This window comes from Nerophis ophidion, linkage group LG14 (genome assembly GCF_033978795.1).
Source record: "Nerophis ophidion isolate RoL-2023_Sa linkage group LG14, RoL_Noph_v1.0, whole genome shotgun sequence".
NCBI classification, from domain to species: Eukaryota; Metazoa; Chordata; class Actinopteri; order Syngnathiformes; family Syngnathidae; genus Nerophis; species Nerophis ophidion.
In genome coordinates this window covers 9,225,321-9,238,416 of record NC_084624.1, presented here as the reverse complement: position 1 = coordinate 9,238,416, position 13,096 = coordinate 9,225,321, and the positions used below count along the sequence as shown (strand labels likewise).

The 13,096-nt window shown below is 40.4% G+C and overlaps 1 protein-coding gene across 1 annotated transcript in view; it reads left to right on the top strand.

Moving 5' to 3' along the window:
* The first annotated feature begins 1,958 nt into the window (after positions 1 to 1,958).
* The window catches only part of LOC133568078 (regulator of nonsense transcripts 1-like), a 45,005-nt gene continuing 33,867 nt past the window's right edge, over positions 1,959 to 13,096 (top strand). The window contains exons 1-2 of the mRNA XM_061919784.1: positions 1,959 to 2,470; positions 9,023 to 9,159. Of these exons, the coding sequence (XP_061775768.1) occupies positions 2,303 to 2,470; positions 9,023 to 9,159 (305 nt within the window). The 5' untranslated portion in view covers positions 1,959 to 2,302. The remainder of the gene's footprint in view (positions 2,471 to 9,022; positions 9,160 to 13,096) is intronic.

Below are 13,096 nucleotides of genomic sequence, written 5' to 3'. Positions count from 1 at the left end.
TTTTTTTCAAGGATTTTAGATATATAGGGGAGGTGTGACACCGGCCAATGATTTAGCAGGTCAGAATTGAGGTTAGGTCTTTTGAGCAGAGGATGAAAAAACAGTCTTTTTAATGCTAAGGGAACAGTACCAGAAACAAGTGATAAGTTAATATTTAGCACCGATGGTCCTGATATTGCAAACAGATCCCAGGAAGTGGGTCAAGTAAACATGGTGTTTGTTGCGTCCCGTTTACGAGTCGCAATATTATTTCTTCATATTGAGATTATTGTGGAGAGCATTATCCGTGGGACATACATCCGTATCTGCATTTATTGAACCCAGTTGTTGTTTTTAAAGGCTTACTGAAACCCACTTCTACCGACCACGCAGTCTGATAGTTTATATATCAATGATGAAATCTTAACATTGCAACACATGCCAATACGGTCTTTTTAGTTGACTAAATTGCAATTTTAAATTTCGCGCGAAGTATCCTGTTGCATACTTCGCGTGACGTCACGGATTGTAGCAGACATTTTGTTCCAGCCCGATCCCAGCTATAAATCGTCTGCTTTCATCGCATAATTACACAGTATTCTGGACATCTGTGTTGCTGAATCTTTTGCAATTTGTTCAATTAATAATGGAGACGTCAAAGAAGAAAGATGTAGGTGGGAAGCGGTGTATTGCGGCTGCTTTTAGCAACACAAACACAGCCGGTGTTTCCTTGTTTACATTCCCGAAGGTGAAGCTTTAGATTAGATTAGATTAGATAGTACTTTATTTATTCCGTCAGGAGATTTCCTTCAGGAAAATTAACTTTTTCAGCACAATCCCAATCAAGTTTAGACAAACATTACAGGTCAACACTTTACTATGGAACAGAGCGGTCAAGCGAACATGGTTCCCAACCACATGTCAACCGGAAGGTTTCGGTGAGAGAATTGTGGTAATAAGTCGGCTCTTACCGTAGACATGAGCGGAGCTTGCGTCGTTCCTCGTGCACCTGTCAAAGAGGCAGCTGCGGACTCTCTTGCCTCCTCCGACCGGCCGCCCCTGAACATGGGATGCTTCCACCGGGGTGGAGGGGGGAAAAAATGCTCAGCCCGGCCCGACCGGCTGCCTTCGCTTCGCCTCATCGGGAAACGTGGCTTCCCTCAGAGACACTGGCGGTCATCACACCCGTGGCCACACTCCTCCGACTTTCAGGTACGACTATATAATCTCACTAAAACACTAGTAACACAATAGGCAGATAAGGGATTTTCAATAATTATACTAGTAAATGGGTCTAATAACATCTGAATCGCTCCCACTGCCCCCCCTTTTTTTTCTAGTCCTTCACTCTCACTATCCACATCCACGAACCTTTCATCCTTGCTCAAATTAATGGGGAAATTGTCGCTTTCTCAGTCTGAGTCGCTCTAGCTGCTGGTGGCCATGATTGTAAACAATGTTCCGATGTGAGGAGCTCCACAACCCGTGACATCACGCACACATCGTCTGCTACTTCCGGTACAGGCAAGGCTTTTTTATTACCGACCAAAAGTTGCGAACTTTATCGTGGATGTTCTCTACTAAATCCTTTCAGCAAAAATATGGCAATATCGCGAAATGATCAAGTTTGACACATAGAATGGACCTGCTATCCCCGTTTGAATAAGAAAATCTAATTTCAGTAGGCCTTTAAGATTTCATCATTGATATATAAACTATCAGACTGCGTGGTTGGTAGTAGTGGGTTTCAGTAGGCCTTTAAACAAGTTGAAAAACTTATTTTGGTGTTACTGTTTAGTGGTCAATTGTACGGAATATGTACTGTATTGTGCAATCTACTAATACAAGTCTCAATCAATCAATCAAAGTCATCACTATTAAAAAAAAAAAAAAAATCCTTTAATGAGCAATTCAAGTGAAATGGATAAAAAAAAACATTACATGTTTAATGTTTATTTTCGTCATAACATAGACGGCGAGCGATTTCAAACACCTGACCTTGATGAATAAACTTGTGTTGAGTTTTTAAATAGAGGACTGTGGTGACGTCACGGCGACGTCCCAGTTCTCTTCGCCGGTGTCTCCTTGACTCCTTCCCTTCTCTCGTCTCCTCTACTTGACTCCCTGCAGAAAACAAGTGGCAGCGAGGAAGGAGGGCGGGGAAGCTAAATAGAACGCGGCCATCATCAGAGTCCCCTCCCTCAGTGCCTGTAGCTCACCGCCACTGTTTGTCACCTTCTCATCCACACTTTCTCCCCGCTTTTAGCGTGTATTTGCGGACTGTTTTCCCCCCCTCAAACACCGCCAGAAGGACCGCTAAAAGATGAGCGTTGAGGCGTACGGGCCGAGCTCCCAGACTCTTACCTTCCTGGACAGCGAGGAAGCGGAGCTGCTCGGAGCAGACACTCAGGGCTCCGAGTTCGACTTCACCGATTTCACCCTGCCGAGCCAGACCCAATTAGGCCAGACCCAGAGCCAGCTCGACCACCAGGTTCGTGTTGGTAACCCCTTTAATGTGCTTTAAAATGTCATTTGGTGTAAAATGTCTTTATTTTCTACTGTGTTTACACACTATGCTAACTGGCTAGCGTCAGCTAACAACATCGACTAGCTACGTCCGGTTAGCGCGGTGATGACGTCACCGTGCTTTTAGCCTAACCGCGAGCTAGCGCAGTTAGCATCCCCCGGTCTCAATGTCTATTTCCGTTCATAAGTTTATTTTTATTTTTTTATTGTTTTATTTTAACAACATACATTTATAATTCACACAAAAGTCAAAGCACTTTCAAAAACTAAAGAAATACAATTTAAAAAATATCAATGGAATATACCGTATTTTTCGGAGTATAAATCGCTCCGGAGTATGAGTCGCAGCTAGGGATGATGTTTGATAAGAAATTATCGAGTTCAAGCCTACTATCGAATCCTCTTATCGAACCGATTCCTTATCGATTCTCTTATCGAGACCAGATAGGTTGTTGTACATGGAAAAAAAAACATTTGGTTTAACAAAAGCTCACTTTGATAATCCATCCATCCATCCATCCATCATCTTCCGCTTATCCGAGGTCGGGTCGCGGGGGCAACAGCCTAAGCAGAAAAACCCAGACTTCCCTCTCCCCAGCCACTTCGTCTAGCTCTTCCCGGGAGATCCCGAGGCGTTCCCAGGCCAGCCGGGAGACATAGTCTTCCCAACGTGTCCTGGGTCTTCCCCGTGGCCTCCTACCGGTTGGACGTGCCCTAAACACCTCCCTAGGGAGGCGTTCGGGTGGCATCCTGACCAGATGCCCGAACCACCTCATCTGGCTCCTCTCGATGTGAAGGAGCAGCGGCTTTACTTTGAGTTCCTCCCGGATGGCAGAGCTTCTCACCCTATCTCTAAGGGAGAGCCCCGCCACACGGCGGAGGAAACTCATTTCGGCCGCTTGTACCCGTGATCTTATCCTTTCGGTCATGACCCAAAGCTCATGACCATAGGTGAGGATGGGAACGTAGATCGACCGGTAAATTGAGAGCTTTGCCTTCCGGCTCAGCTCCTTCTTCACCACAACGGATCGGTACAACGTCCGCATTACTGAAGACGCCGCACCGATCCGCCTGTCGATCTCACCATCCACTCTTCCCTCACTCGTGAACAAGACTCCTAGGTACTTGAACTCCTCCACTTGGGGCAGGGTCTCCTCCCCAACCCGGAGATGGCATTCCACCCTTTTCCGGGCGAGAACCATGGACTCGGACATGGAGGTGCTGATTCTCATTCCGGTCACTTTGATAATATCAGAAAAAAATAACATCTAATAAATATTGACTGTTACCCCCCTATAAAAATAAAATAAATAAATATTGAATGTTGTTACCCAAATTATTTTAAGTGGGATTTAAAAAAACTAAACAAATATATACAGCAGGGGTCACCAACGTGGTGCCCGCGGGCACCAAGTAGCCCGTAAGGACCAGATGAGTAGCCCGCTGGCCTGTTCTAAAAATAGCTCAAATAGCAGCACTTACCAGTGAGCTGCCTCTAATTTTTAAATTGTATTTATTTACTAGCAAGCTGGTCTCGCTTTTAATTCTAAGAGAGACAAAACTCTAAAAGAATTTGAAAATCCAAGAAAATATTTTAAAGATATGGTCTTCACTTGTTGAAATAAATTCATTTATTTGTTTACCCGATTGTAGCTGAGATAGGCGCCAGCGCCCCCCGCGACCCCAAAAGGGAATAAGCGGTAGAAAATGGATGGATGGATGGATGTTTACTTTGCTTTTTTATAACTTTCAGAAAGACAATTTTTGACCAAAAATATAACCTTAAAAATGATGTTAGTATTTTTAAACACATATACCTTTTTACCTTTTAAATTCCTTCCTCTTCTTTCCTGACAATTTAAATCAATGTTCAAGTAAAAAAAATTTTTTATTGTAAAGAATAATAAAAACATTTTAATTTAATTCTTCATTTTAGCTTCTGTTTTTTTGACGAATAATATTTGTGAAATATTTCTTCAAACTTATGATTAAAATAAAAAAAAATTATTCTGGCAAATCTAGAAAATCTTTAGAATCAAATTCAAATCTTATTTCAAAGTCATTTGAATTTCTTTTAAAATTTTTGTTCTGGAAAATCTAGAAGAAATAATGATTTGTCTTTGTTAGAAATATAGCTTGGTCCAATTTGTTATATATTCTAACAAAGTGCAGATTGGATTTTAAACTTTTTTAAACATCCATCCATCCATCCATTTCTACTGCTCATTCCCTGTTGGGGTCGCGGGGGGCGCTGGTGCGTATCTTAGCTACAATCAGGCGGAAGGCGGTGTACACCTCAGACAAGTCGCCACCTCATCGCAGCTTTTTAAAACATGTCATCAAAATTCTAAAATTAATCTTAATCAGGAAAAGTTACTAATGATGTTCCATAATTTTTTTTTTGTAAATTTTTTTCAAAAAGATTCAAATTAGCTGTTTATTCTCCTTTTTTTTTCGGTTTAATTTTGAATTTCAAAGAGTCGGAATTGAAGATGAACTATGTTTAAAAATTTTATTTTAATTTTTTTCTGTTTTCTCCTCTTTTAAACCGTTCAATTAAGTGTTTTATTCATCATTTATTCTCTACAAAAAAACTTCCGTTAAAGGAAAAAAAAATGTACGACGGAATGACGGACAGAAATACCCATTTTTATATATATATATATATATATATATATATATATATATATATTTTTTTTTTTTTCTTTTTTTACAGGTAAATTGAGCAAATTGGCTATTTCTGGCCATTTATTTAAGAGTGTATCAAACTGGTAGCCCTTTGCATAAATCAGTACCCAAGAAGTAACTCTTGGTTTCAAAAAGGTTGGTGACCCCTGATATACAATAACACAAAAACAACCTGTCTTTGTGATCACTATAGGTGTATAAATAATGATATAGTGTTAAATAAAATCAGTCCCTTGGGCACAAAACTGAAAATAATACAGCTCTCCAAAAAGTTCACTTCTGCTACTATTTGACATAACTGTTTGTTATGATGCTTTGACATTTTTGCACTTTATTTTTTTATTGAAAGAAATTTCTCTGAAGAGAAATGTTTGCAAATGCGGTTAAAATGCTAAAATATGAAAAGTTAAAGCTAAAAAAAGAAATACACTTTATTGAGTTAACATTATTTCTTTATGAGCTAGGGAATATAACTACACTACCCAGCATGCAACGGGAGTGACGAGCACATGTGTGTGCTGCAGTTGCTTTAAGAACGTTGCGACAGCTGCCGTAAAGGAGGTGCGTTGCTAGCCTGGTTGCTATGTTTCCGGTTGGTCGTAAAAGTGTTGGTCATGTGTTTGTACCCTGTTCAAATCTCTCAGTAAAGATATTCATTTGATTATGTCTTTTGTTTTGAACTTTATTACACCTTGTAGCGCTTTTTCCCTTTCGTTTTTTTCCTGCTTTTGCTATCTGCGCCTAATGACTGAGCTACGTGACGTCGTTTCTTGTGATGTTTCACGGAGCATTTCTGGTCGGGACGGATTCCAATAAAGAACCAACTCTTTTTCTTTACTATAGTGGTCTCGATAACAGGTACCGGTTATCAAAAAGGGTTTGAGTCCGACGACTCGGTTCTTTTCTTATCAAACAACCGGGAAAACCGGTTTTGAGTATCATCCCTAGTCGCAGCTGCCGAAAATGGATAATAAAAAAGGGAGAAAAAAAACATATAAGTCGCACTGGAGTATAAGTCGCATTTTTGGGGGAAATTTATTTGTTAAAACCCAACACCAAGAATAGACATTTAAAAGGCAATTCAAAATAAATAAAGAATAGTGATCAACATGCTGAAGAAGTGTACGTTATATGAGGCATAAATAACCAACTGAGAAGGTGCCTGCTATGTAAACGTAACATATTATGGTAAGAGTCATTCAAATAACTTTAAACATATAGAACATGCTATACCTTTACCAAACAATCTGTCACTCCTAATCGATAAATCCCATGAAATTTTATACGTCTAGTCTCTTACGTGAATGAGCTAAATAATGTTATTTGATATTTTACGGTAATGTGTTAATAATTTCACACATAAGTCGCTCCTGAGTATAAGTCGCACCTCCGGCCAAACTATGAAAAAAAACAGCGACTTATAGTCCGGAAAATACGGTACCCTTCAAATTATTCTTTGAAACATACAAACCCCGTTTCCATACGGGTTGGGAATTTGTGTTAGATGTAAATATAAAACTAATTGCTTTATAGATGTCGGAAACAGCGGGAGGCAGCATGCAGGTAAAAAGGTGTCTAATGCTTAAACCAAAAAAAAACAAAAGGTGAGTGCCCCTAAGGAAAGGCATCGAAGCTTAGGGAAGGCTATGCAGAACGAAACTAAAACTGAACTGGCTGCATAGTAAACAAAAACAGAATGCTGGACAACAGCAAAGACTTACTGTGGAGCAAAGATGGCGTCCACAATGTACATCCAAACATGACAAGACAGTCAACAATGTCCCCACAAAGAAATTGCATAATTTCCCACAGCACACCAAACTATATCTCACGGTACACTATTGTGCCGCGGCACAGTGGTTGAAAAACACTGCTCTAGACAACGGCACATTATTTGCAGATTTTAGTTATTGATTTGCAAATAAACATTTTTGGATCACTTAGGTGAAATTGCATAATTTCCTACGGCACACCAAACTATATCTCACGGTACACTCCTGTGCCGCGGCACAGTGGTTGAAAAACACTGCACTAGACAGCTGCACATTATTTGCAGATTATAGTTAATGATTTGCAAATAATATTTTTGGGACCAATTAGGTGAAATTGCATATTTTCCCACGGCACACCAAACTATATCTCACAGTACACTTGTGTGCCGCGGCACAGTGGTTGAAAAAAACTGCTGTAGAGGATGTCAATCATCTGTTTGTGGAATGTGAGAGTGTACATGTGTTTTGGGAGGAGATCATATATAGAAGAGATTAAATTTGGTAATTTTAAAAACTGTAACATAGAAATGTTTGTCAACATTATAATACTCCAGGCAAAAATTGTTCTACATAAATGTTGATTTATCAAAGTAAGGCCTACATTTTCTAATTGGCTTAATGGTTTACAATGGTCAATGAAATTTTGGAGAATGATTAAGACAGTGGTTCTTAACTTGGGTTCGATCGAACCCTAGGGGTTCGGTGAGTCGGCCTCGAGTTCGGCGGAGGTCAAAATACACCCGACTCATCGTGTAAATAAAAACTTCTCCCTATCGGCGTATTACGGATACGGCAACAGCTGACTGATTTGCAGGTGTGTAATTTCTTGTCAGTTTATGCACTGTGTTGGTTTTGTTGTTTGAACAAGGTGATGTTCATGCACGGTTCATTTTGTGCACCAGTAAAAAAAAAACAAGGTAACACTTTAGTATGGGGAACATATACTCACCATTAATTAGTTACTTATTAACATGAAAATTGGTAACATTTTGGATCTTAACTAGTCATTATTAAGGCCTTATTATAGCCCTAACCCTCTAACCCTGTCCCTAACTAAATAACTCTAAATTAAGTCTTTATTACTTAGAATATGTTCCCCTAGTGTCCAAATAACTCTAAATTGGTCATGATCTGTGGTCTGGATTATGTTTGTTATTTTTAGTTAGTTTTTGGACTCTTTTGGTTCCTGTTTGCGCTCCCTTGTTTTGTTTGGTTACACTTTCCTGAAGAAATTAATAAAGTACTATCTAATCTAATCTAATGCCGATTTATGATCATTCTGTCATGACGGAGGGGTCGCAGCTTAATGCGAGGTTTGTTCTCCCGGGATGCAAATGGACTATTCCGGACAAGGCTTGCAAGTAGCAACATATTTATTACCTCGATAAATCTTGGCAGGGCATGAGGTAAACAAACATAAACTATGGCATGGAACAAACATAAAACTGTGGCATGAAACAAACAAACATAAACTATGGCTTCGAACAAACACGAAACTGTGGCAAGAAATAAACAAGACTTACATGGACACGGCATGAATCGAACAACACGAACTGTGGTATCGCATGAAAACAAGCAATGACGCTAAGCCGACTGACTGGCAAAGACAGGCTTAAATAAGGGTCTGGATTAGAAGCGGGTGCGCGGTCCGAACAACAGAGGCAGAGATAAAATCATAAGTCGGCATGGAAAACAAACAAAAAAGGGAGCGCAAACAGGAACTAAGAGTCCAAAAACTAACATAAAAATAACAAAAACATAATCCAGACCACAGATAATGACACCATTAAGTCTTTGTTACTTAGAATATGTTCCCTATACTAAAGTGTTACCAAAAACATATAACTTTGTCTTGAATTTGAAAAATATATATATATTTTTCACTAATGAAGGGTTCGATGAATCTGCATATGAAACTGGCGGGGTTCGATTCCTCCAACAAGGTTAAGAACCACTGGATTAAGAGCACAAAAGCCCTTAAATTGATATCTTTGTTAAAACCATTTAAAGTGATTTAGGTATTTCCGTTCATATGTTGTGATATTGTGTACCAATAGAGTAACGGTCCTGGAGGTGTGTTGCAAAACGGAGACGACCCTGTGGTTAAAGCCAGCCAGTTGCTGGCAGAGTTAAACTTCGAGGAGGATGAGGAGGACACCTACTACACCAAGGACCTCCCCGTTCATGCCTGCAGGTACAGATCAAAACGAACATCAAAGTCTGTTGCAATCTACGTAACCATCCCTCGTTACAAAAGGCCATGTCCACACGAACACGGAGAGGTTTCAAAAACACACATTTGGGGTTAAAACGATCTCCATCCACACAAGTGTAGTTCCAAAAGTGTCTATGTCTTCACACTAACGCACACACCTGCTGTCATGCACATTTTGTCCAATCAGAAGCCTGAAAAAAGCAGCAATATCTGAGTTGGTGGCAGTACGCATCCTTTTATGTTTATTTTGATTAATATAGTCGTACAATGACATACATTATCTTTAAAACCAGCCTGCACGTACACAGAGCCATGGGAACATTATTAAAGAGCGAATGCACGCCTGTGCTGCTGAAAACTAACACTCATAGAATTATAACGTCTTTAGCAACATGATGGTGTATTACATGTGCAGTGTACGTTATTTCTAAAATCAGCACGCACTAACGAGCCAATGAAACCATTCTGCATGTTTAAGTGCCCATATAAAGTGGGCGTTTGCCGCTGCAAAACTCTCCTGGAATCATAAAGCATCCTTGTGTGGTGTTCGGGTCTGTGGGACCCGTTTTCATTTTTTTATTAAAAGAAAATGATGCAAATAATTAATGTTTCAAACTGAGACTCACTGACTTTGGCTCATTTTCTGTAAATAGCGTATATCAGAATACATATTTAAAGGCCTACTGAAATGAGATTTTCTTATTTAAGCGGGGATAGCAGGCCCATTCTATGTGTCATACTTGATCATTTCGCTATATTGCCATATTTTTGCTGAAAGGATTTAGTAGAGACCATCGACGATAAAGTTCGCAACTTTTGGTCGCTAATAAAAAGCCTTGCCTTTACCGGAAGTAGCAGACGATGTGCGCGTGACGTCACTGGTTGTAGGGCTCCTCGCATTCTCACATTGTTTATAAAGTGAGCCTCCAGCAACAAGAGCTATTTGGACCGAGAAAGCGACAGATTCTCCATTAATTTGAGCGAGGATGAAAGATTCGTGGATAAGGAAAGTTAGAGTGAAGCACAAAAAAAAAAAAGTGACGGCTCCAGGTGGCAGCAGTGGGACCGTTTCAGATGTAATTAGACACATTCTGGAAGATCCCTTATCTGCTTATTGTTTTAATAGTGTTTTAGTGAGATTGTAAAGACATACCTGAAAGTCGGATGGCTGCGGTGAACGCCAGTGTCTCTCAGAGAAGCCGATGGAGGAGCCAATATCACAGCTGCCTTTTTGAGCTGCAGGAGGAAGTCCCATAATCCACTGAAGTCTCCGTTAAGAGCCGACTTAATATCACAATTTTCCCATTCAAAAACTTGCTGGTTGACGTAGACAACATGTTTGCTTGACCGCTCTGTGTTAAAGCTTCACAACAAACAAAGAAACACCGGCTGTGTCTCGGTTGCTAAAGGCAGCTGCAATCCACCGCTTTCCACCAACAGCATTATTCTTTATAGTCTCCATTAATAATTGAACAAATTGCAAAAGATTCAGCAACACAGATGTCCAAATTACTGTGTAACTATGCAATGAAAAGAGACAAGTTTTAGCCGCGAGTGGTGCTGGACTATGTCCCCTCCAACCCGAGACGGCACGTGCACGCGTCATCATACGCATCATCATTTCGCAACGTTTTCAACAAGGAACTGCAGGAAATGTAAAATTGTAATTTAGTAAACTAAACCGGCCGTATTGGCATGTGTTGCAATGTTAATATTTCATCATTGATATATAAACTATCAGACTGCGTGGTCGGTAGTAGTGGCTTTCAGTAGGCCTTTAATGACCACACACTATGGCTGGGCGATACAGCCTTTTTTTAATATCGCAATATTTTTAGGCCATACTGCGATATATGATATATATTTCGGTATTTTGCCTTAGCCTTGAATGAACACTTGATGCATATAATCACAGCAGTATGATGATTCTATGTGTCTACATTAAAACATTCTTCTTCATACTGCATTCATATATGCTACTTTTAAACTTTCATGCAGAGAAGGAAATCACAACTAAGTCAAATTATCAAAACTGTATTTATTAAACTAATTAGCAGGTGACTTTTCAAATGATGCTACATATTAGCAGTAAGGCTACTTTTGGTTGCAATGCTTGTGCCCCACACTTGACAAATTAAAGTTGTCTATTCGACATATTCCCGCTTGAAGCCGAACCACCGCCAGACGATGGACCCTCTGCTGTTATTCTTGGGAATTAATTCTTCCTTCATTTGTTACCAGATTCGCACCTTCTTTGTCTCGTATTGTCCGCTAGCAACACTCCGCTAGCATCACAGCTAAAGTTAGCCACGCTGCTACCTCTCTGCTCCACGAGGGCGTATGATGTGACATAATGTGACTTGTGAAAGTTTGTGCCCTTGCTGTCTGTGAGAAGGAGACACTAGAACATGGGTGTCAAACTTTGGCCCCCGTGTGATTTCACTTGGCCCTTGAGGCAGTATCAAATTAACATTAGAGCTGGCCCGCAGCTGTAACACCGCATTCACCACTAACACTCTTACTTGCCAACCCTCTCGATTTTCCCGGGAGACTCCCGAAGTTCAGTGCCCCTCCCGAATTTCATCCCAGGCAACAATATTTGGGGTGGTCTTTAACGGCACTGCCTTTGGCGTTCTCTACAACCTGTTTCCACGTCCGCTTTTCCTCTATACAAACAGCGTGCCGGCCCAGTCACATAATATATGCGGCTTATACACACACACAAGTGAATGCAATGCATACTTGGTCAACAGCCATACAGGTACCACTGAGGGTGGCCGTATAAATAACTTAAACACTGTTACAAATATGCACCACACTGTGAACCCACACTAAACAAGAATGACACATTTCGGGAGAACATCCGCACGGTAACACAACATAAACACAACAGAACAAATACCCAGAACGTCTTGCAGCACTAACTCTTCCGGGACGCTACAATATACACCCCCCGCTATCACCAAACCCCGTCCACCTCAACCCCACTGCCGAAAAGAGGCATTCAATTTTTATTTAAATTTTATTTGATATGCCATTGATATTTTTTAATTATTATTATTATTCGAAACTCGATTTTGCATGTCACTATAAAGTTATATAAAGCCTTGCTTGTTCAATATTCAATGCAAAACTTGTTTGGGTCCCTATTAAAAGGTTAATTTGTTCCACCTCGGACCGCGGCTTTGTCCGGTTTTAAATTTTGACCCACTCTGTATTTGAGTTTGACACCCTTGCACTAGAAGGAGTGGGAAGAGCCTGTAGTGTAATGCCCGCAGCTAAAAACAACTGCGTGAGAACGTATACTCGAATATTACGATATAGTCATTTTCTCTATCGCACAGAGACAAACCTGCGATATATCACATATATCGCCCAGCCCTACCACACACCATACACCCCCCCTACACATTTATATTACATATAAACTGTCCGGGTCTAATAGAAGTGTGGAAATTGATGTTCTGTGTAACATACACACACACACACACACACACACACACACGGCCGAGACAGGAGGAGGACAGGGTGTAGGTACACAGAACATCGGAGGGTCAAATGTGCGAGAAAATGAGAGCAGACAGTGTTGACAAACAATCTTGCAACATTGTGTGGGGACCGCAGGTGCAGAAACACAAAAGAAGAATCCCTATGGGATGCAGAAACTGTCAGGGAAATTTTCCGTGCAACGTTCATACTGTTGTTACTCAGCCAGCGTTTGTAGGTCTAATGGACCCGTTGCATTTTGTGGCTTTTAATGCCTCACAATCAAACACTTTTATGTTAAAATACTGAACAGATGTTTATTAGGATAAGGTAAACATCTGTTCAGTACTTTAAGCTAAGTGTTTGATTGTGAGGCATTAAGAGCCACTAAATGCAAACAGATGTTTACCTTATCCCAATAAACATCCGT